At 44.0% G+C, this 25,026-nt stretch overlaps 1 protein-coding gene across 7 annotated transcripts in view; it reads right to left on the bottom strand.

Moving 5' to 3' along the window:
* The window catches only part of SORBS1 (sorbin and SH3 domain containing 1), an 80,878-nt gene extending 62,802 nt beyond the window's left edge, over window positions 1-18,076 (bottom strand). For 6 of the 7 annotated variants that reach the window (XM_035897278.1, XM_035897279.1, XM_035897280.1 and 3 more), the window contains exons 1-6: window positions 17,917-18,076; window positions 9,649-9,704; window positions 8,333-8,398; window positions 3,018-3,137; window positions 1,465-1,491; window positions 1,170-1,285 (exon numbers count right to left, since the gene is read on the bottom strand). In XM_035897278.1, the coding sequence (XP_035753171.1) occupies window positions 1,170-1,285; window positions 1,465-1,491; window positions 3,018-3,137; window positions 8,333-8,398; window positions 9,649-9,704; window positions 17,917-17,948 (417 nt within the window). In that variant the 5' untranslated portion in view covers window positions 17,949-18,076. Of the gene's footprint in view, window positions 1-1,169; window positions 1,286-1,464; window positions 1,492-3,002; window positions 3,138-8,332; window positions 8,399-9,648; window positions 9,705-17,916 lie in introns of all 7 variants that reach the window. The other variant, XM_035897282.1, reaches the window with a different exon arrangement.
* Between the last annotated feature and the right edge of the window lie 6,950 nt (window positions 18,077-25,026).

Here is a 25,026-nt window from a genome sequence, read left to right as displayed (position 1 = left end):
CCCAGCACCTATTCTTGTTACATGGGTATAGACCTAGAATAGCTTCATACAATTACAGCTGCTGTCCCAAAATCTGCTGTCCCCATGCTGCCCCCTCTTTCCCCACCTTCCCTGATGCATAAGGGAGTGGAGAATTAGGTTGGTAAGCGTTCCTTCTGAAGGGCTTCTGCTTCTGGAACAGGCTCATTCCTTTTGATTTCTTAAGGACAGCAGTTTCAGCCTGAAGCCTCCAGAGGACCATAATGTTTCCCCAGGTTAGGTGAAGCCTCACTTTACTACTACGCAGTATTATAAGGAAATACTAATTCACCACCTGCAATTGCTGTGTTCCATTTTATTCCATTGCAGCTTCGTTTGGACAGCACTCCCTGAGACTTCTATAAAAAGTACTGTGTGCATCAGCACGCCCTCTGTTCATCAGCAGGATCAATAAGGGACTACAGGAGAGCTGTACCAGGCCGTAAATGGGTCTCTCCTTTAGGGTGCCGCTCCTTCCCTGGAGAAAGCCTTCATCCACTTTCACTTACAATTTCAGGAATGGTGTCTGTTGTGTGGCATTGCTATAGGTCCCTGACGGTGAAAGCAGTCGGCCTGACAGCGGACAAGGCTTTAAAGGGACTCTGTTATACAAGAAAGTGGTTTCTAACGAAGGGGTTCCTTACCAGCTTTCAGAATGCTTCTGTGCAGACCCAAGAGAAAAGGATGAGGTTATACTTCTCTTAACAGCTTAACTTCAACAATTTACCTTCAGGTACAAGTAACCTTTCCCTTGGTGGCTTATATCAGTTATAGTATTAAAAATGAAAGGCATTTCCCCAATATCTTGTTTTTAATGTAGGGTGTAACTGCTTTCAGCCTGCAGCAACCTCTAGGACATAGATCGACAAGTCAAAACAGTAACAGATGACTACTTCACCTTTTTTCTCACAAATAGCGTTGTCCTCCTCCTTCATCCACCAAGGAAACACTGTGGCATGCCCGAACACACCAGCTCCACAGCACTCTGCTGACATCAGTGTTGCCCCCATTTGTAAGGTAGGAAAAGCTGAGGCACAGCAACTTACCCAAGTCTGCAGCAAAGTTTGGAATTCAACCCAGGACTCCTGACCACGGATCCAGTGCTTGAACCCAGAAGATCACACCCTCAGGATCACAGAAGAAAGGCTTACCTGTGGCTTGCTGTCTGAGGAAAGGTTCGGACGCACGCTCCTATAACCCTTGGCAGCCAGAGAAGATGGTTGGGCATCCCCATTGGCATCAGTGTTAGATGATGACCTCCAATCATCTATGAGGGGAAGGAAAACTCAGATCACAGCGGATTCTCTCCAGCTACAGGAGAAGTGAAAGGAGGGGACTCTTTTCTTCCTTCTTTTTTTTTTTTTTCCTTTCTTTTTTTTCCCCAGGCAACAAGAAATACTTCCGAGAAAGCAACAGAAGCAACAACATAGCAGCCAATGTTTGTACCTGTTTCTGAGTTTTCTGGCTCCAGACCTAAGCGTTTCACAGAAAGGAGGGACGAAAGAGGTGGGGGTGGAGGATAGGCATAAAGGAAAAGAAAGGGGAAAAAAAATAAAGCGTTACAGAAAGCATGTACCAATTGAAGTTAAGAGTCGAGCTACTTCATTTCACACATAAAATGCTTTCTGACAGGGCTGCCTAATTACCATAGAGACCAGCCCTAAACATGATGCCCTCCTTGTTTCTGACCTTTGTAAACACAAGGCAATTCATTCAGAGCAATGAAGAAACAATTGTTCATTGACATTCTTATTTTAGAGGCAAAAAGGCAGCCCAGCTAGCTACTTTCTAAAGCTGCAGCTTGACATCCAGACACCATAAATTACTGGAAATGTAGGGACCCCATATTCATCCATGATACAGGCTATGAAGACATATCTATCCTTACCAACATCACTATGTATGATTAACTGAGATAAAGGGCTGCCAACAAATAGATCAGGTTTATGCAAACTAAGTGTGTGTGCATGAAGGGAGTTATAAAATATGATGTCACTTTACAACCCAGTCCCTGCAGCTACATGCATTGGTCTCATCACCTATTTACCCACCTCCCACTGGGCTCCTCCCCAACCCTCTACCCATTTTGCTGTTTAAGTTACATGCAAAAAGCTCTTCCAGCTCCAACGTACATTTCATAAAGCAATTGAGAGAGTAAGCAAAGGAAGTATTAATGAGCTGATTTCCATAGTAATGGGCTCATTGCCATTCAGGCTGCTGGAAATTTATAAAGCCATCAACAGAAAGGAGAGAGGCAATGGTGGGGGGTAGGAGTGAAGAAACAGAGAATGGCAAGCATAAAAAGAGGGTAGGTCACGGGTGGAGCAGAATGGGAGGAGAAGACAGCAGAAAGCAGCACATTGGGGCTGGAATTAACAGAATTGCCCTTCCTCCACCAATACAGTCAGAAACTACGTATGCTTTGCTTTCAAGGGCAAGTTTGACCCCCTCCCCCCTTAACGGCATCTTGCTTTTGGGAGCTCATCCTCTCTGCCAGACCCACAACACTGGCCAGGTTTGTTATGCTTTGCCTGTCTCCTACAATTAAGTAATTACACGTCTGCTATTGAGAGATGGCAGAACTCTGTGGCGACACTGTCTGGGATGCCGTCCCCGCTCCCTTGACAACCCAAGTGAATGCTACGGTAGCAGTAGCACCACTCAGCCTCTTTCTGTTCCACCTCACGACTGGGATAAAAGGTGGTGACATGGGCCTGCCAGGGGAAAAATAATAATAATAGAGAATTTTTGGTGCTCCTGACAGTAGAAGGGAGCTGTAAACAAACTTAAGCCAATGAGTGAGTGGTGATGAAACCTGCACTAGGAGAGAAGAGGAGTCAGCCTCCCTCCACTGGTCTGATTCTTGCAAGAGGTTTCCAGCTATGCTACAGGATTTGGGGCTTTAAATTGTAGCTAAAAAGGTCACCCCAAGACCCTGAACTGACCTCACTTGAGCTTATTGTGAGTAACATATTCCAGTTAACCATCCACCCACTTACTTTCAGGTTGCTCAACAACCTGAGGACATGGCGAAGTGATCTTCTGATTCTCTTCATAGGCTGGAGTTGCACGGAGGGTCACAGCTCCTTTTCCGCTGCAGACTTTAGTGGGATCTGTTTCTACAGGAAATGCACATGCACAGAGGAGACAGATCAAAACAGATGATACAAAGCTGTTAGGAACCATCAGAGCTCTGTAGAGTAATTTTAGCATGGCTGCCTCTGGCTGAATCAATCTAGTAATGTTTATGCAGATGAAGATTAGCTCTGGATTTAAAGCATTGAGAAATCAAAGCAGTTTCATATTCATGTAACTAATGAATGTAGAAGGAAGTTCTGAGTCAGTGTAACAGAGCTAAGAAAGGAAGAAAAAAGAATGACTGTCTGAAACAAATTTCAGAGGTCCATTTGCTTTATTTGGTGTGCTTTGTGTGGAGATATTGTACTAGCAAGGACATTCTACCATTACACTGTGGCTTTTCTATGGGGATGTCCCAGTGGTATAAAACAATATGATTTGTGTGCTGAAGCCTTATAAGTGCCTTTTATGCAGGACTGAAAGAGAAAAAGAAAAAGTCTTATGACCACGGGAGGATAACATCTTGTAACCATGCTGAATTTGATCTAAAGGCAGGGCACTGCAAAACACCTCCTTGCCATCTCCCCCTGTTTCATGGTGGTGTTTCACCTTCTGGCATAGGAACCCAAATCTCAAAACTAGAAGGAAATTTAACATGTAACTGTTCAGATCACCATGTGAGCCAGACACCAGGTCATGCCAGCATCTTTGCTGTGGCCTGATCCAGCACAGCCTCTGTACAGGCTTACCTTTGTGCACTTCAGTCCACGGGTTTGGGTTTCTTCCTCCTGTCATCCTATTAAGTAATAACAAACCAGCACTTCAAGGCTATCTTCCTCCCCTTACTTAAAACCCTTCCAGAGAATTGTTTCCTCTAAGATACCTAGAGAAACAGTAAGCCTAAAGAGTCTCTCACTTATCCAAGTGACTTCCACAGGAAAACACATCATCTCCCTTTCTTGTGCGCTATTACTGACCCTGCAGCTGCCATCAGACTTCGCTTTGACCTACCTAAACAGAGGTCCTCGTCCTGCCACGGCACCCCACAGCGAGCCTGAAGAGGCACTGAGCACATGCTGCATTACACGCATGACAACACAATGATTTTTATTATTAAGGGGTGAGGATCACGCTATCTGTGCACGGGGAGGGATGCAGCTCCTCTCTAGGAACTGTTATTATAATGAAAGTTATGGCTTCAGGCTGGACAGAGGGGGCAAAGGCTTCTGCTTATTGCCCAGACAACAGCTCATGTTTGTGCAGGCCAATATTCCCTGGCTGATTTCAGTAAGGTAATGCCCCATTAAATCCATACCAGTACAGTGCCTATGGACCATGGCAATGCCTCAACTAAGGCTGCAAAACACAAAAACCACAGCCAAGGTGTCCACAATATAGGGAAGCATCAATAGTGCCAGATGGACAACAGCAGTAAGGGGAAAGACTTGACAAATGTCAGACACCTCTGGCTCATGGAAGCCCTCTACACTGGCATCACCCCAGTTCAAGCTTTTATGTGGGCTTCCAAAGCTTTTGGGATTTCACAAAAAGCATAGCTTCAGATCCACACTTAGGACTGGAGAAAGAATGGAATAAGTAAGGAATCTGAGGATACTTCCCTACCATTCAGCCTTTAGTTCATTTAGGCAGCGCTGAGGCAGCCTCTGTGAGGGAAAAGACTATCCACACAGACATACCAAATGCTGCTTAACCCTTACATGTACCACGTTTGTACTCACACCACACAACTGATCATGCCATAAGGTCACCCACAGGCCTGGTGAAATAGAAGTTGACTCTCTGACTGATTTTCCCATGATCTGGTCAGGGTCAGGATTCCTTTTGCCCAGAGTCCAGTTCTGGCTGTCGGTCCCAGCCACATAGCAGGACACGCAGCCCAAGGATTCTACGGACCCACTTTCAAACCAGAGGACAAAGGTTTGTGCTCTGGGACTCCAGTTTCAAGAGTGCTGTAACTCTGAGGCATGGACACGCAGTTGGGAGTCACCAGGCCTGATTCAGATACCCAGAGAGAGTGCAGAGTAGCTGTTCTCCTATGCTCCCACACCTAGATTCCCTTCACAGGCACTGGAGAGAAATGGAAACACTCACCATGCTATATATGTCTCCCATCATACTGGAGGAGAATCAAATTTGGGAATTGAATCACTTTTTATTTTCATACAACATACTAAACCTGTACACTGAATCAAGACAATAAGAATCAGAAAAAATGTTCTGAACTCAAAAAAATTAAAGTATTTTGAAAAGCTTTGAAAATAAAATATTGTCAGGCTATTTCAAATCGGGAGAGGAAGACAAATACCCAAGATGTTGAAATCCCTCACAATTCAGGTGAAATGATGGGAAACAAAAACCTAAACCTCTCAGGACAGAAATCCAGCAGACGGTAACAAACGTGACATTAGCACTGTACTAGTCCAACAGAGCCCGTGTGCGACAGATTAGGAGAGACAAGCACTATCAGCTAGACTAGTCTGGCTGTCCAAATCCAGCAAAGTACAAAAATAATCTTGTACTTTTAGTGGGAAAACATGTGCTTGGGAAGGGGGTGACAGGCAGCCCAACATCCTTATAAAGATTCTGTAAAGTCAGTGTATGTACAGAAAAACAAAACCATCCCACCAATGTTGAATTATGCTTGAACCTGTAAAATACCACCTCCGAGATCCATTTACGTTCATAAAGACTAAAGATACACAGGAAACGTTCTTTTGTTCATCAGGAGTTTGGTTCAAAATGAGGCTGTAATAACAGTATTATCCATAAATAAGCATTAGTAGAAGAGCTTACAATGATCCCAGATCCAAGTAGACACAATTATGTCTGCAGAGGAGCAGCATAATTGAGAACAGTGTCTTATGCCATCAAGAGCTAACTTTATTACCTACTGATGAAATCTGCAGCTCTGGAAACAGTGAGAAGAGGATGAAGCTGAAAACTAGCCAAAGCGTGTGGGTGAAGCAGAGAGACACTGAGAGAGAGAGAGAGAAGAGAGAGCATGATGGCCAACTAATGCATGGCGGGGGGAGGAAGAAAGAAGATACCTGTAGGCAGCACTAGGTGAGGAGAACTTTTCACTTTCTTCACGGGGATTATATTAACGGCAGAAATAGAACGTGTACATAAAGGGACGTCAACAGCTGCAAACACAAAAGTGTAAATGGCACATCCAAAAAGGGAAGAACAGAGTTTGGGAAGCATGCCACAAAATTTTCTAATGTACTTGGAGACACAATAGCAGGAAATTTCAAATACAAAAGCAGTCTAGAGAGCAGTGATACAACCGTTAAAAATATCCCGTCGTTCGCCCTAATTCAGGACGTGTCTGGTTTATGCAGCATACAGAACTGCTTACTGAATTGACTAACTGCTGACTGCCACTACGCCGCAGGCAAAAAGAATCTGGAAGCATTAGTTTTCAGAAGCCATCAAAAAATTTTAGTGTAATCATTTAGCTGAGATGCACTACATGCAAAAATAAAAATGTTAACATTAATATGGCTCAGTTAAAATAAAGTGAAAAAACAAGGATTGAAAGGTTGAGAGAGGAACATTAAACTAGCCACATCACATGAATTCTGGATTTTATGGCACATATTTTACAAGTTCAGCAACAGAAGGAAGTGAAATGTGAAATAAGGTTGAAAATAGTCCCATGCCAAAGGGTAGCATCAAAATATCCATTTCAGAAAATATCCATCCATTTAAACAGTAAATTGAAGAGATTTCTGCTTGACTCCATCAGCTAGTACACTAGTTATACTCGATGTAGTAACATAGGGGAATACCATACATTGCGCTGCACAAAATTCTAGTTTCAAAACTATCCGAAACGTCTGGTACTTTCTCCAATTACGTATTGCAGCTAATGCAGAACTTTTTAAAAAAAAAAGGGGGGGTGGAGGGGGATGATAAAAAAGGCAAAGGCAAAACTACTCAGAGGTGAAGCTCAACAGGATTTGCCAAGATAAACAGCTTGTAAATCATGGCTCCCCCAGAATAACTTGAGTTGTGCTCTTGATTTCTGCAGAGCCAGGATTTTCTCCTTTAAAACCTATTAGCTTTCTGCATGTGTTAACTGGAAAATGCTAGATGCCTCCTCACATGCCATGCCATCTCTCTCAGGCCTGCAAAATCAGGAGTAAGAGGAACCACATTTCTAATACTTTACACACCAGTAATGAGCACTGGGCCAGCCTGAGGGCAGAACCAACATCAGGGTGGTGTGTACACCCCCTCTTGTGGCAGATCTTTCTGGTTCCTGGCAAAAAACTGGAAAGCACAGAATTCACCAACCTAGAAAAGGGCTCTCAATCAAAAGGGTAGGGGAAGAGCTTGAGATTTTTTCAAACCTCATAAAATCACTAGTTTGTAATTTGAAGGGATTGCTGTAAATTCCTTTTTTATAAAAGAGGAACCTAAATCAAACCCTATTCTCCGTGCTTCTTCCTGAGCACTGGAGACCCTGCGAATACAATAGATCCCAAATCCAAACAGCCTGTGGTTTAGGAAACAGCCCTAATTCTGTTCTGCTCTGTAACTGACTGAATTCATCCATCCACGATGCAGTCAAAATACTAACCACTATAAAAAGGCATAAAAGGAGAAGAAAGGAAATGAAACCAGTAGAAAACCAACCCATACAACCACATACTTTCACCCTGCCAAAACACACACCACCACTATACAATACTGAATGCTATAAGGCACACTGCAAACCTGCTGATATTAACATGAAGACATGTTTAGGTAAGTTTGGGTTTTAAATCCCTGTTGCTAATGACAGATTTTTTTTATAACTTAAACGGTTAGTTCCTGCCTTTTAATCCTGGACTCAAACCTTCACCTCCCACTGAAGTTAACAGGATTCACACATAGGCACCCACAAACCCATGCTGTCTCAACACCCTAAGATGTTGATTCACAGGTGCTCACAATTACCCCAAGTAGTGCACAGCTTTCCTCAAAACAGCCCTAAAAATATACAAAGAGGCAAATCCAGCCTGCCACCTTTAAGAGACAAAGAACACTTGTTCAGCTAAGAAATGCTGCTGCTGCTGGCATGGTGCAGCACAGGGCTTTTCTTGTATCAGTCGCCAAGCAAACTAAATTTGGAAACCCCTGCTGTAGTGAATGTCCGGGGGAATCAACCACATCACGCAGCTGACATGCAGGGGGAGCTGCAGAGATGTCTCTGAAGCTCTTAACCCACCTTTTTCTTGTCCATTGCTGCTCAGCCCATTGACAACCGTTTTTGCAACATCAATTTCTTCGTGTTCTGTAACATAAATGAAGCAGCAGATTACTTTTGGGTTAAAACCTCTGCAACTGAATTTAAATTCTGCCTATGAGGGGATGCCATGGGTCAGCACTATTCAATTCAGGAACTAGGAAGCATTCCTACTATCTCAGGAGACGTTGCTTGGAGACACGAATCTCCCTTGGATGACACCCGTGTTTCTCCCTTCCCTCTGCCTACCTGGAACGCAGCCTCTTTTAAACAGGGACTGTCTCTGTATGGGCATATGGCATCCAGCTCAGTGATGAGACTTTCAAGAGAGATTTTTCAAGTCTGCAACTCCCTCACCAGACACAAATAAAACTGGCTCTTGTGAATTCAGAGAAACACAGAAGATAGTACTAGGAAGGACCTCCAAGGGTCATCTAAAGCCATATTCCTGACCCATGGCGGAAACAAATCTACCTCTGTCACTGCTGACAAACATTTGTTTAACAAATTCTTACAAACTTCCAGCATCACCCTAAAGCAACCTGTTCCAGTGCTTCACAACCTGGAAGCTTATCAACGCTTAAACTGAATTCCCAGCTCATGTTTTTCAGACCCCAATTAGTCTCCTAGCTTTCCTCTGGATTCTCTCCAAATGGTTCACATTTTCCTCAAAATGTGATGCTAAAAACTGGACACCACACACCAGCTGAGATTTGATAGGGTGCTAAAATCAAGTGGGAATATTATTCCAGAGGTCCTATACATGGCCCTTCAGTATAGTGTCTGCTTTGGTCTTCACCCTGATTTGGCTTGTTACCCAGACAAGCCCAGAAGTTTTCCTCTTCCCAACTAGCCCCCATTTCCTGGTCCCTCGTTTTTCTTTGAGCTGATGATTTTTCCTATCCAGATGTCAAGCTCTGCCTTTGTCCCTACTAAAACATATCAAATCCTTTCAGATAATTTTTCAGGTAATCAATAATTTTTAATTCTTGTATTCCAAAGTTAAAGAAGCTAAAGTGACCTACTCCAGGTCAAGATGTTTCTTGTCATTTTTTTGAGCATTATGGGGCAAATGGAAACAATAACCATGCAGCCAGGACACTTTTTACTAAGAAGCCATTCCACTGTTGCCTTAATGGTCAGATTCCCTGAGCTTTCACAGGCTTTGACTCTTTTTCTGAGAGGCAGAAGAAGAGTCAAACCAAAGAAGGAATAATTGAAAAACAGAACAGACAGGAATATTTCTAGTAATAAAAAGGAATGCTAATGAGGGCAAGTGGAAAATGACACAGACTTACCAGAGCTCATTGTGGCAGAGGGACTTGCCTTCTTCACTTCTGGATTTTGTTTATCTCTGTTTGAAGTGAAAGGCAGAATGGTTATGTTATGTTTCGTGTCTGGCCAGACAGCACTGGACATGACGCTGAACATTCATCACAAAAGTCAAGATAATAGTCACACTTTCTTCAAAAAAAAATATAGTTTCAAAACCCAAATGAATTTATGCCAACCACCAGTTAAGTTTTTTGCCGATAACTATCGGAAATTAAAGAGTATTTCCACCCAATATAGGTTCTACTTTCAGACTTTAAGACTAATCCTCAACGTTAAATCATAAGATACTGACTAAAGCCTAAGAGCCTGTATATGGAAAAATGCAAATCTGGCTAGCTTCGAATATATAAAATGTGCATCGCTTTTAAGAAAAAATAATAATAAAAAAATCTCAGTGAGACTGAAAGCTTTAAGCTAAAACCCTCAATTTAGACCATTGCCAGATTTCAAGGCAATCTGTTGCTCAGATTAAAGTCAGTCTCTCCTTTGAAAGATGTTACAATACAGAAGAGATATATTTGTCGAATTGCATATTGACTTCCGCACCAATCATTTCCAGTTCTGCAGTGCCGCTGATATTTTTGGGATCAGACTCCAGCAAGGGAAACTTTAAAATTAGAAGCTTTAATCCTCCTGGGACCAAAGGCAGTGAAATTACCAAGCCAAAAGGAAAACTACCAGATGGGGACCAGAGGAGAAAAAAGTCAATTTTCAGGTTAAGACAATCTATGGAGGACAACTGTGGGGCCTATTCGTACCCAGTGCCCGCTCCTGTGGGGACTCTATACCTGCAGCAAACGAACAGGTTTCAGTGTCACACCACAGGTGTTGGTTTGAACATCGAGCAACATTTCTACAAAACAAGGCCATGTTTGCCAAGATCTCTCAACTCTCTGAAGGTCCTAGGTTGAATTACAAATCCTTCAATTTTGTGTTCCAATCCCCATCCACCCACCCCAAAAAAATAAAGTTAGCCCTAAAGAGAGTGAGATCAAGAGTAACTCCAGCCAATTACTGGCTTCCATGACACAAATAGAAATAGGTTTCTGAGGGTGCGAAGTCACGCATAAACAAAGACCCCAATCTGTGAAATACAGGGAAAAACTGCTCAGAGAAACAAGAAACTAAACCAGAGAGCTGGAGCTATTTCTTTTCCTGCTACATGAACTGGAGGCAGCAGTGGAACACTGTAAGAGGTGGAAATTGCCTTCAGGGAATTGAATTTGCTCTCTTGCCTTAAGCGTCCCCATTCTTAACTAGCATTTGTTTCATACCAGCCAGAATATAATGAGCATGTTCAACAGATACTCAAAAGGAAAGAAAAGAAAATTGAACAAGCAAATATAGTAACAGATCAGTCTGCAAAACCAGCCAATATCCGGGCTCTCCAGCATGCCACCCTAGCAACAGCTGCCAACACTTAATTATTTAAATATTCATTAAAGTATCCACATAAGATACACATCATGAGCTGGTGAAGGCTCAGCAGCATGCAGCCTAACTCCAAGCTGATCCCAGTAAAACACAGTGTGAAGTGGAGGGCGCTGTCTAAAACCCATCAACAGCAAAAGCTGAGCCCAACTTAAAGGTCCACTGCCCAACTTTTCCTGCCCTTACAGTATCTGCTTTTTGTTTCTACCATTTCATATTAGCAATATGTACCCTTTCACAACAGGGGTGTCCAAGCAATTAAACTGGTGACCCCATGCTTTATGCTTTTTCAACTGTCTCATCTCTGTTTAGAAACAGCAACATCACAACTGCCATAAAACTCTTTGTTTCAGTCATGTGTTTTTGACTCCAGAGTCATGACATTGCTTACAGCGTGAAGCACTGGCCTTCATTGCTTTAACAAAAGCATTAAGGAAAGAATTCACACCAAGAAAAGCACAATTATTTGGCCTTAAAAGAACAAATTACTTTCCACAAGAAGTGATTTGAGGTTAAAAATAAAGTGATAATTAAAGAAGTTTGCTAAAATTAAATGGAGGAGGTACACAAGCTCATTAGAACTAGATCTAGAAAAATGACTTTTCCACATATCCCCACACTTATTAGCAATTATGGAATTCAATTAAAATAACAGGCATTCAGTGCTCACTTACTGTGAAACTAATCAGCACTATTCAAGCACTCAAACGAACACATACTTAATGCAGGTTCCCACATACAGAATGGATTCAGTGTGCTCAGGGTGAGCATAGCCAATCCTCAGTGCCTGGGTTGGTGTAACTCCAGAAACTTAATTTAAAAGTTGATTTTGATCTGTTGAGCATCTGCATACAGATTTGCTGCATGCAGGTAGACATAACTGCAGTTTAGATTGAGGAAATTATGGTGCACGTTGGAGTTGAGACCTCACTTCAGTGCCTTTTTGCACCAGGGCTACGGAGTTACTCTACCTGTCTCCCATATGCTTAACCCAAACCACATACTGAAGTCCTATGAGGACTATCTTAGCCCTAAGGCTGCTCTTGGGACCAGATACATGGTCCAGCCAGGCAGCACATCTGGCTCCACAGCCCCAATATAGCAAAGTGCTGCCCTCTGTAACACCTGGGCAGGTACACACTGGAGGTCAGCGTGCCGTGAGTGTTTGGATGGTACATCCTTAGCCAGAGCAGTCCCTGCCAGGCTGGCCAGACAGGCTGCCCGTGGGCTGTGGGCGCAGGTGGATCTGGAAACATTTGCTGCTCCCAGTTCCCCTTGAGAACATCCTGCAAGACATGTCCAAGCCGCTTCTGTAGACACACACACAAGTACGCACAGCAGCACTTCAGAAGGGAGCCTTTCAAAGGGAACCAAAAAGGAAATTCCTAGTGTCAATATTAAAAACAGAGAAACTGGTACTGCTAGATCAGGCAAAACAAAACAAATTAAAATAAAACCCCAAACAGTACTCCACATCCCCTCCCTCCCAGTGTCTCCCTCCAGCTCCCTGCTCTAACCAGTGTCTCCTGGCCGACTGGAATTCATGCCTTTCCTGAAATGTGACAGATGTAGCAACAAAGGCTTCAAAGCTGCAGACATTCAAAACACAATGAAAGGTAATGAATTCCTCAGGGCATAAGCCAGCAGCTGTAACCCTGAACATGCCAATGTCCCTACGCAACATCCACCAACTCCTTGCCAGTTCGGTCATACCTCTCAACGGACATTTAACGCTTCCTTCCTCCCTTTCACCCCCAGCACATTTCTTCCAAGGCTGCAGCTCCTTCCCTACTTGGTGTGGAAAAGAGAGCAGTGCATTTAGAAGCCTATTTAGGAGGAATGCAGATAAGTGGCAACTACTTCTTTGCGCAGCAGTCTCTGGATTATCTCACATGCTCTAAACATTCGAGTACTCCCCCTGCAATGGCAGGGGGTAACAAACAGCTCATTAATAGTTCCGAGTAAGGACACACGCTCTTAAGTCACTGGTATCTCAGCTACAAGTTGCAGGCGGTGGTTATTTTCGGTGGTCTAATGTGCATGTGGGGAAAAGTAATTTCCTTTTGTTTCTTCTCTCGTTATTATTGACAGCTCTGATGACTCGCATAGGATTTTAAAACAATTGTTAAACATGAGATGATCATTCAAAACTTATTGCACATGTCCCTTATATTCCTGAGATTTGGACTCCTGCTATCTTCTCAGTTCTAAGTTTTTTACATTTTCAACATTTTCTCTCCATGTATGAGAGCTTTAGGTGTTCCGTGGCTGCACTAAGATGAAAAATCAATTTCTTATTTATATTCATATAATCTAGGATTTGAGGCTTTTAGAAAAATGGTAAGCTTTCAGACTTAAGGGATGATCAGCAATCATAAAACTTTTCACCTGGTCAGGTCCCGCATGTCACTAACGGCACTCACTTGTTCAGCCCCTGGCTCAGACCCTCTCTCACATCGCCACCAGTGTCCCTGCCCCAGATGCTCTGCTCAAGCAGCCATGCCAGCAATGGGGAATCCCAAATCTGGAAAGCAGGCAAAGGTCTGCACTGCAGCCAGTGCCTCCTACCAGGAGGTTCCTCTGCTTAAAGGAACTTGCTGGAAAGCACATCTCCTCTGTACTTCTCACTCTGTATCACATAAAATCTGGCAGGAAAAAATAACTAGGATACAGAAGGCAGCTCCAGGTTAACCCAGGCAATCAGCTCTCTCTCCAGGTATCATTATCCTCTTATCCTGAAACACAGAGAGAAATATGTTGCCTGTCATTTTTATTTTAAGGGTTAAAGAACATCCTGTCATTCCTTCAGAAGCCATTATGCTCCTAAGAATAAATGTCACGAAAAGACTATGAATAAGCAAGCAGCGCACATGGAAGAATCATACCAATTCTGTACAAGACAACAGCCTTCCCACATTCTTCAGCAATGTTAAGGCTGCAGAGAGGGAGCAGGGAAAGCTCACTAAATGAAACAAGTGGCAGCACAGAACACGAGCTTGGATAAGATGTTCTTATAAATAATTGAACTTACAGCTGTTAGCATAAACAAACATAGCACATTTCATGTGCAGTATCACTGCTTTTTTTTTTTTTTTTAATATGGTGCATGTTTGTTTCCTTCCTAATGGGCAAATTAAGTTATCTGGGACATATGTGCCTGTTTTTGTGCAACTTAAGAGGAAAGTGCCACTCCGAGTAATAAAAGTTAAATAGGAAATGTAAACTAGGAGATGTGGCTTTAAGAACGCAGAAATGCTTTTGAACTAAATCATCTTACAGTCATCAACTTCAGTGTAAACAAAGTTTAGCTGCAACCTGAGTTATCTCAGTTCAAGGTCACCACTTTTGGAGCAGGGGGCAGAAAAGGATCTCCCGGGTCATCAGGCCTACTCCCATGCTATTGCAGGCAACCCTGTCATGCAATCCTGTGCAAGAACATTTCACGTTCCAGCTTAAAACTGGAAATGTTTCCTGCCTCTACTGCTCCTCCTGGAAGCCTGCTCCAGAGCTCATTCCTCTTATGGCCTGAATGCTGTTTCTGATTTGCAACCTAAATTTAATTCATGAACAGCTACAGCTAAATTGTTTTGCACCAAGACAATTTTTCTGTTTAAGCAGCTCTTCCTTCTTGTGCTCACCCCCATCCACACATTTTTAGAAAGTGATTGCACCTCTGGGTCTTCATTTTGCAAGCCTGTAAACAAGCATTTCCAAATCAATTGGTCTGCATGTTGTCACCCACCTCATTAAAATAGCAGAAGATTTTAAGAGATTGGCAGTCCAAAGTCTAAACTCTGTTTAATGTCACAGAACCAGAGAGCAAAGCCTACAGCTGACATGCCCAACAGCTGAAAAGCAAAGTTTAAAAGGTAAATCAGCTTTTTTGGTCCATTCTAATTCCGACTGTCTACCAAAACCAATTCTACGGTCAGTGCTAGTTCAGATAGTGATTTGATGTCTCCAGGGACCTCCCTGCAAAGAAATAGACTGGAATAATTTCACATCAGCCACTGAATCTTCATTAAGTGACACTGACTTATACCTGCAGGGTTGTGGAGATGAAAGGTGGCTCCTGCTCGAGCCATTAACCTCCTGCTCTGCTACAGGCACAGGGCTTGGAAAACAGCTATCCAGAGGGTTGTTTGGCACAGGGCAGACAGAAGAGGAGCTTGACATGCAGTGCATCACCCGTTCCCTCTGGATAAGTTAGCTGCTCTTATCAGTAGCCTTACACAAAAACATTTCTTCTCATGACAATAGATTTTAAATACACTGTAGCTGGGCTTTGACTTCCTCCCCAGTCCGTCACGACTGCCTTCTGTTTTCTGCATTGGGTGGCTGAGATCACGGTGGCAGCAGCCGTGCCCCACGTATCATTCACTTCTGCCAAAGAAACCAACGCCTTTGTGCCACACCCATAGGCCCCAGCAGCCTGCATGTGCGCTTTAAAATTTCTGAAGGAAAAATGAAAACTTCTAGGATATTTTAAACAAAATCTTATATTCATCTTCGCAGCTGAGACACATGGCACAGCATTTGAGAGCAGCAGAAGCAGAGACTTCCGCCCAGATTTATCTGTGATATGTATGCTAACAGCTCATAGATGGAAGCACTTTACAAACAAGCTGATGTACATTCTATACAAGGGAACTCACTGGGCACAGCTCGCAGGCTGCCCACTCCAGAGGGAAAGCTGTAAATTATTTAACAGCATACCACAATCTGGGACTGTTCAGGACATTTAACTCAACTGAGACTCTTACAGGAATTTGGGCAGGGAGCTTGTAACTACTGCAATTGGGATTTATTTACAGTTGAGGGGTAATTAATTCAATTACACCAGATTTACCTTTTTGCAAAAGGGAAATCTTTCAGACAACCTGCAATGACCACACCTAGCCAAGAGGATGCTGGTTTTATACTTCAGTTGGAAGAAATAGAAGATTCATTGAGTTCAAGCTGTTGTGAGAATACTTGTAAGAGCTGTGCAGCTGGGGTGCTCTGCGTACCGCACTTAACTCCCTGTACACCTCCGATATGGGGCCACTTGTGCCTCTGCAGAACAATTGCTGTAAATAAACAGACCCAAATTCCAGAAACCTTAATTATGTATAACAATGGATCCATTCAGCTGACCTCCGGATGGAGGGACACAAACACTACATTGCATTTACTACAGTGAATGGCATTCTATAAATACAATCAATTAGATCATCTAAACAACATCCAGCAGCTTCTCTTGCATGATTTTGTATAACAAAGACTGCAAAGGCTGTCTTCACCTCTGTCACACACTCTCAAACAGTGGAGTAGTAAATAAGAGGAAGTTGCATTAAGTAGAAATACTAATTGGAGACTGACTAATGTCACCAAGTTCCAATCCAGATTACAAACATTTCACAAAAATGAGGGTAGAGAGAAGATTCTGATGCACCTCTGACATAAACCAGACACCTTAATTCTACAGACTGCCTTACACCATCCCAGGTGCATCCTGAGATTCCTGCTTGGGTAAGGCAGAGGAATTGCACAGGCATTAATGAGTGCTCACTGTGGCAACCACACCAAGCATTAATTTTTAGTTACAAGTTCTGCTAGCACTAGCTGTTTCAAAGCTCTGCACAAACACTCACTAAGCAACAGCTAATGCTTTTCAAGGTATATAGGTGATAGTCCTAGTTTACGCAGAGATGGGAGATTCAGGCCTCTGTTCTACACAATATCTGAAATGAGCCCAGCTGGCAGCACAGTGTAACAAGGTGCATGTATCACTCTTACAGGTTGCCCTCTATATTTTCAGCATAAGCAAAACCAGTTTCAGAGTTGGTCTCATTTACACATAACTGCAACGACCTCCAGGGAACCACATAAAGCTAAGCCTATCCAATGCATATGGGGTGCCAGGCATACAGTACTTCCAACACACCTCTGACAAGCCTAGGGATGCAAGCTGAAAGTAGACAGGGTCATTCTCCTTAGCCTTTGCCAACCTGGAGGCATTGCTACACTAAAAAAATATCCAGGGAACTGATTTGTCTACCTGAATATCAGGTACAAAAAGGTCCCAGCAAAACTCAGAAGGCTGGTGGTCACTGTCACGCATCCAAGGCCAGGCAGCAAACTCATGCCTGCCAGGGAATTCAGGCTGGAGTGTTGGCTTGCTGACCTTGTTGGACGGTGCTGCCTCTAAAGTCACCTGAACACTGGAAGGAAGAACACAGCGACTGCTCCTCTACTCATTACTGAAAACACTCTGAGAAAACCAAACTGCTGGGTTAAGCCACAGGCTGACATTCAAAGTATCTCCAGAAATAGCAGAAAGTCACATTCCAGAAGCCAGTCCTCATTTCACTTCCCTCTGACTCCTCCAGCCTCAGGTGACCAAATTCACATACTGCTGAGAATTCCACATCCATTACCATCACTTTCATTTTAGCAACAGCCTCAGAATCAGCATTCAGGAATTGCTTTCAATCCCTCCTTCCCATAAAAATAGTCAGGAGAAAGATCCAGTCATCAGGGTAAGGAGGCAAGGACCTGCCCATTTTCCTCACTGAGAACACAGACCCATGTAATGACTACCTTGGTATCTCCTCTCTTTTCAAGCAGCAACTGGAAACACCTATCCAAATGAAAGAAGCAATCCAAAAATCAGCGCGTGCTGCCCCAACAGCCCTACCCACTCGGTGCATGTTAGCATACGCCAGCGCCACTTAAAAGTCCTGGGCATTCAGCTCACAGCAGCACTGGGAGGGCTAGCTTTAAGTAACTGTGACTAAAAAACATACCCGTGTCCTTACCTTGATTCAGGCTTTTCAGATAATGGTGCCATCTTCTCAGTCCCTTGATTTCACTCCATAAGAGGCATGAAAGAGTTAAGGAAACCTTTCACTGCCTTGCCCAGTCACTTGGCTGCTGAGGTGTGACAAGAAATTTGTGGAGGCATCTCTCTCTCTCTCTGGCACCCTTAAATACTTTGCTCCTCCTACTGCTGTGCTTTAATTAGCCAGCTGGTTCTTAGTCACCCCATCCTGTCACTAGGCTTGCTCACCACCAGCCACCCCCACCCAGCCTGCCTGTCACTCCCCTGCCACTGTCATCAGGAAAGACCAAAAGACGCTGACTCTTCCTGCAGCTCTGGAGCTGGGGAAAGGACAGAGAGAAGGTTTGGAGGTGGCACTCCATGGTAGCACAGGTATGGGATGCACTTCAGAAGGGAAGTGGCAGGCAGACCTTGAAGAAATATTAAAGTACAGGGGAAGTACCTGAAAAAGCTTTTTTTTTTTTTCTTAATTAAATGAGGCAGCATCTGCTTGTCAAGAAAGGAATATTTTCATTAGCACTGGACATGGCAGATCCTATTTCAATGGCTAGGAGCTGAAGGGGCATCTGAAGTTTCTGCACTTGGCAGCTAAGATTTGTAGCATAAATACCTGACATGACACAAAGCGAAACTAAGTGCTTGCACAGCTATTGCATATTATATGCCCACTCCATGGGCATCATAACAAGCGTCAAGGGAGCTTTTAAGCCACAAGCTGTACTAGGGTGGCCCTAGAATGAAGCGTTCCCACTACAGCATAGCTTGGCTCCCCTTTAGACAGCCCAAGGCTCACTCTGGAGCAGAGGTGGTGCTAGGTTTTAGAAGGGTGAGGGTATACTCACACACCCCCAGGCCTGGGCAGCCTGTCGGTAAGGAAGGTGAGTAGCAGCACAGGATGACCCTTCCTTCCATAGTGAATGTCTACAGAACAAATTACTGCAGCAAGAATTCCTAAAATCAGACTTTGGAGGTTGGTTCATGCAAGACCAAGTGGTAGCTTAATAGTAGAAATTGTTTGAAGGAGAGCCTCAAGTCCTTCGTCCCGTCCTTTCTCAACAGACCAAGCACTGCTGGCTTTCGTGACTGACGCTCATGTCTCGGTCTGCAGCCTGTCTCTGGATGGATTTTGATTCCTTAAATATGCATGTACAGGCATTGGTCTGCTGCCAAACTCAGATCGAAAAAATGTACTGAAAATTATTGCAAGGCGAGCATCTCAGCATTCAAGCAAGACCTAGAAAGCAGCACAGATGGCAAGAGCTGCTGATTGCAGAAGGGCATAGAGCAAAGGTTACTGCGTGGGTCAATGCTTACTCTAACTTCAGATTCTTTCAGTAAAACGTTAGTGAAGGAAACAGAACAAAGGTCTCCAAATACCTACACATGTAACGCCATACTGATGCACTGTGAAATGCTGACTGAGGTCCTGTCTGCAACACAAGCTCTCCTTTTTCCTCCCCAAAACACCTTTTGGTGTCCCCATACTTACCTCCCACAAAATGAAGCATTTAATTGTTAGCCAATATAGGCACAATTCCGACTTGGTATATTGGCTAAGGGGCCAGAAGAGGTTGGAAAATGCTGCTCTATCTTACTTCATTTAAGACCAATCCCATACCTCAGTATGAACATGCCACCAGTAGTTCTAATTAGAGTAAACAAAGGGCCCCCAAGCCCACATTTACTACCGCGTCCCAAAAGACTAATGCTGGGGAGCTTGTACCTGGGGTTTTGGTTTCATTTACCCCAGCAGATATCAGAGGCTATCTGCAAAATTCAGATCTGTATCTAGGTTTAGACTCCAGCCCCTTTAAAAGTCAGGTGTATTTGGTTTGGGTGGAAGAGGAAAAGGGTTATTTCAGACATATCAACAGTCAGAATAAAGGATGATGGAAAACAGTATGTTTTGAATGGTCAGACCCTACTGTCCTCTGCAAAATAAAATAAAAAAAACCCCAAAAACCAGAACCCCATGTTGTTCTCAAAAGCAAACCAGGAAAGCCAACAAAAAAGCCCACAACATCGTCCAAAGTAAGCTGTGCAATCATCACCAGCTCCAAGTACTTGAAACATACTTGTTTATACAACAGTATGCAACGGGAGACCTCCCTCTCCACCTGAAGATAACCTCCTTGATCTCCTTCAAGTCTGATGTGGAGCCTGGACCACATGAGAGTCTGTCAGCTGGAAGCCCCGTTTGCTGTGTAGCAAGGGTTTATAAACAAGCCTCAGATAGTTTGCCTTCAGGTAATAAAAACAACCATGATGAAAATGTTGAGAGAGTAGAAATGAGAGATACCGTAAAAATAACAGCTAGCCAATGGAAGAATGGCACCTAGGGAGAGGCAAAGTAGGGAAGGATCTGGGGGCTGGCTCAGGCCCAAACTTAGATAGGAAAGTTCAGGTCAAGGACTGGGTCTGAAACACTTCTGGTCTTTGCAGGAACCAGCTTAGTCAATTTTCAAACAGTTTGGCAAAGAGGGAGGAGTTTCTGCTACAGATAACCACTTGGATGGAAAACTGATTTTTCACAGAATTTGCTATTCCACTTGGGTGAAGGGAGAACTGAGCAGCAAGCTTTGCCCAGCTGCACAGCCACATAGCTTGGTTGTCCCCAAAGTGAAGTCTGAGTACAGGATAAAAAGCTTTATGAAGTGTTGCTGCTTTACCATCAACCCACACTAATCATGTACTATGCATTGCAGTTTTCCTGGCACCTACTGCTGCACAATCGCTGCTGTCTTTTCCTCCCGTAATAGCCAAGTCTTTGTGAAAGACATCATCATCATAACAGCTGAAGGAAATAGAAAAAGGGACAAAACAATTTGCACAACAAAGGAAGTCTTTGGCATAACAGGGGCAGATGCCAGTTCTAGGATGTTCTGGACCACTGCTCTAGTACCCACTGGACAAGCCTACCCTCATCATCTCTGTTTTGCTACCAAAGTCACAAACCAACCCTTTCACTGGAGGGAGAGGGTTGTTCCAGGTATAAACTACCCTGGAAATTTTGCTGCACAATCCATAGAGTTTTCGTGTTTTGATACATGTCACACAGCCATACTAGTGCTTTTATGCCACCTCAATATGCCACGGGGCTGGGCTTTCCAGCCACCACAAGACGTCTAAGAGGTGCTGTGACATGCAGTTTAGAAAAGGAGGTACTTTTGATAGATCTAGGAGATGCTAAGCAAAAGTGATTGAGCTTACTTGGTTCCGCAGATGGAGGAGGAAGGCAAGCAGACTTACATCATGCTCATGCTTTTAGTTCAATTTCCTCTGAGTTCTGGGGTTTGAATTGCAAAACAAAACTCAGCCAAAATAACACACTGCTGCTGGAGTTCCACCCAGTACCATGAATGAGCACAAACTCCTTCACCCAGCGTCCTCGCCCTGCTGGGCTGGAGCTTCTGCTTTGTTACAAAACAGCCACCCAGGTTCTGGTTAGGATAGTTTTATAGCACCCTCCCTGCTATCAGAGATAAGCCCTAGCTTGCCCCAAAGCTCTCAACACCCAGATCCCCTTGGATACCACAGACCCGAGCCTGAACTCTGAAGCTCAGTCCTCCCCAGCTGAAAGACAAGGGAACCAGTGTCACCACAGAATAAAATGCTGCTGCCAGCAGCCCCCACAACCTGCCAGGCAGCTTCGTGCAACTGGACTCAGGAGGCACTTACGGCTGAATCTGCATGGCATGAAGGGGTTCAGACTGTCACCACAGACTGAGTGCAACTCCTTATAAAGACGTATAGCAGGCCTTTTAGGAGCTCTAGATAGGAACTTAATCTGCCAGGAGGAGCAAGTCTGCAGGGCAGAAGTGAAGGGCTAGCAAGAGGCCCTTGTAACAATAATGTGTGTATTAATCCAGTGAAAGCACGTAACCTGCTAAGCATACAGAGAGAACACCATGGGCTACAAGACAAACGGCTAGAAATTTATCTCAAATGGCTGAGAAACACAAATGTGTAATTTGGCTTGCTTGCTGAAGACTGAAGAGCTGTCCTCATGCCCCTTCCGGCTACTGGAGATAGGGGATATGCTGTAGGCTGGTGATCCCTCATTTAAAACAGAAAAAAAATACAACCTGGTAGGGTCACTGTTTACCAGGATTTGGGATCCACAGCATCTTAAGAGGGACTTCTGTGAGAGGCATGGTTCCCACTGCTGTCTTCTACTGACTAGAGAACTCAGCAGAAGCTGGCAAGCGCTGCCTGACACCAACACAAGCTGGCAGTGATCAGCTGTTTAGCAGTCACCCCAGTAGCAGTTTCTCCCAGCTCCCATGATCTTCTGACCTGTTTAAACTCTCATGCATGAAAGAAAGTATAACCTTACCTATCTACTTTGAACAGTTGCAGACCCTGATCCAATCAGTTTTGTAGCATTCAGGACCTACTAAATACAACAGTGCAAGGAAAAAACTTTGGGCTCAGCTACGCTTACCAAGTCCTAAGGAAATGAATGGCAGTTACAGCATGCAACCAACAAACCAGGCACCCTCACCTGTACATAAGCATCTCCAGCCCTTTGTACGCCGCACTGCCTCTTACACTCAGGCAAAATGGAAGTAAAACTTGCATGCTGTGATTCGTGGCATACAAGGATTAGGCTCAGTGATCACTGAATTGTGTGTGGCAGGAGAACCCAGGCTCTGCTCCTCTACTACAGAAGACCATCAATGGCACTTCGTATACCAAGTTCAGTTTAGGCCAGAGCCATCCTTACTGATCCAACCAGCACCTCATTCAATGAAAGGCACTGCTGGCTGTGAAGGTAACAGAATACAGCCCAATCAATATTAAAAGCTTTTGTAACAGCACTAGCTGCTTACCAGTGCTCTTAACCTTAAGGTACAGTCAGGACAAAATCACCTCCTACATGACGGGTGAAGAAGCTGATCTTTGTAAAATTCTCTCATTTTTCTTCAGACTCAAAATACTCAGATATTTAGCATAATCTCTGCACAGCACCCAAGCTTCCAATGGCAGTGATTTGGTAGGTTTGCGAGAGTAAAAAAGGAGAGGCAGGAGTGCAGTAAAGAAGGGAACTAGTAGAAGCAGCAAAGAAAATTCAGACTGTGCTCTCTCCATCTCAGTATTTTCCTGCAATGCTTTTCCCTAATTGCTAAAGACAAGTGAATATCAAATCAGGCTACGCACAGCTGATCCTCTGTTCTCCAGGAACAGAACTACAGACCCAAAAGAAGCAACATGTCTTCCAGTAGACAAGCCTGGGCATTCATGGAAATTAAGTCCCAGCAGTTCTGCCCAATGTACTTGCTGTGTGTCATTAATAAATAGAGATCCAGCCCAAAACACCAGGCTGAGGAGAAATTTGGATTTGCCTCTAACTCGACCAGCTGGCCGGAATTATTAACCAGTCACATTTGTAACTACGAAAGCTAATGAGAGAGTAATCATCTCTCACAGTTCACAGCCGGAAGTCATTGCCTTTGGGAGTTAATGAGGGTCTAAGTTCCCCCCCTCTCGATGATTCCTCTGCCTCAAACTGTGGCTGCCACAGAGTTTTGAAGGCCTGACTGACTTTAAACCTGTCCTCTAAGGGCAACACTTAGGTATAGGTGTATTGAGAGGAAACGTGCTTGAACCTCTTCAAGGCAGTGAAGACAGAAGCTGATCTTCACCCATCCCCTCCCACCACACCAACATTTCTTGTCAGAGCAAAGGAACAGCAACTGGATGACTAAATAACGATAATGACTGCTGCCCAGTGCACTGCTGGGCTCTGATTAGATTCTTCTTGGCTTCTAACCAGATTAAAAAAAAAATTGGCCATTTAGAGAGGCAGGACTGGCCTATTCGCGTCAGTACAGGGCTCAGTCAAGATGATCCTGGGTCATTGTCTCTATCCAGAAAGTCCAGACCCTTCACTATGGTGACTTGGAATGAAGTAAACAAAGGCATTGCCCATCAAGCCATGAACTGCTCTCACGACCCTTTCTGTCAAAAGTTCCTTAGCCCAAAAAACACAGCTCAACAGGCCATGGGGAACATCTACTTCTGGAGGCCCGGGGGCATTGAAGTTTTCACATCCTATACGAACTGCCCTCTACTGAACAGGCAGGAGCTATGAATCTATGAGCAGATTGAGAAGACATTAAGGAAAACATTTGAAACACACTGTCCCTTCCAGCATCTCTGCCTCATCGACTCTCCATCTGTTCCCAAAGTTCAACGGAAAAAATGAAAACTCCATCTTCCTGCTTTCTATAAACTCACTCTTGGCTATTGCCGCTCTGTTTTTTGGCTCAGTGCTGCACCATTTAAACTTCTTTTATAGTCTAAGATGGGCAGGGCCGGTGTGGAGCTGGTGTGACCAGCTGCCTGGAGCCAAAATGGCATCCTGGGCAATGCCTTCCTCTAGAAGACATCCTGCTCTGTCCCCAGGGGAAGTAGCGACTTGTTGCATCTTACAGCAGCCTGTCTGAGTAACCTTCAGCATTCACTTGAAGCAATGAATTTGGGAACCGAATAAGGCAGCAGCTGTTGACCAGTGGGCCCTGGGAAATCTGGCCACCAGTGAGAACAGCAACAATTCAGCAACTCTGCGACAGTTCGGTGCGTGCACTAAGGGCAGTTTTTCTCCTTTGTGGGAGAAACAATTAGAGAGCCTTGGGCCTACTTGGTAGCATTTTCCGCGCTTTGCCTCCCCACCTATGACAGCAAAAGACATAGTCAAGATTTCCCCATTGTTTTCATAGTCGTACTTTGTTTCCTGGTGCACTGGCTAGAATCTTTTTCCCCCCAGCTGTGCCTTTGGGTCCAGCTTGTCAGAACTGTTTTGTCTCTGCTAAGTGCTAGATGCCTGGACTAAAGGTCTGCAAGAGAATAGCTGATCTGCAGCATGCATTATTGCAGGTCACATTAAAAACCAACACAATGCCTTCATTAGATCTTATAAAACAACCAATGCAAAATAGGGTGGTATACAAGCACACCCCTGCATTCCCATGAGCCTCCAACTACTGGAAAAGAGTCATCAGACTACAGAAAAGCAAGTATTTTCCCTCATATAAAAAGGTAACATAAACAGAGCCATTTAGAGCTCCACCTAACCTGGAATGGG

This window comes from Egretta garzetta, unplaced genomic scaffold, assembly GCF_000687185.1.
Source record: "Egretta garzetta isolate BGI_Z169 unplaced genomic scaffold, ASM68718v1 scaffold56, whole genome shotgun sequence".
Lineage (NCBI taxonomy): Eukaryota > Metazoa > Chordata > Aves > Pelecaniformes > Ardeidae > Egretta > Egretta garzetta.
Note: the sequence above shows the minus strand (reverse complement) of the source record. Positions and strands in the feature narration are given on the sequence as shown.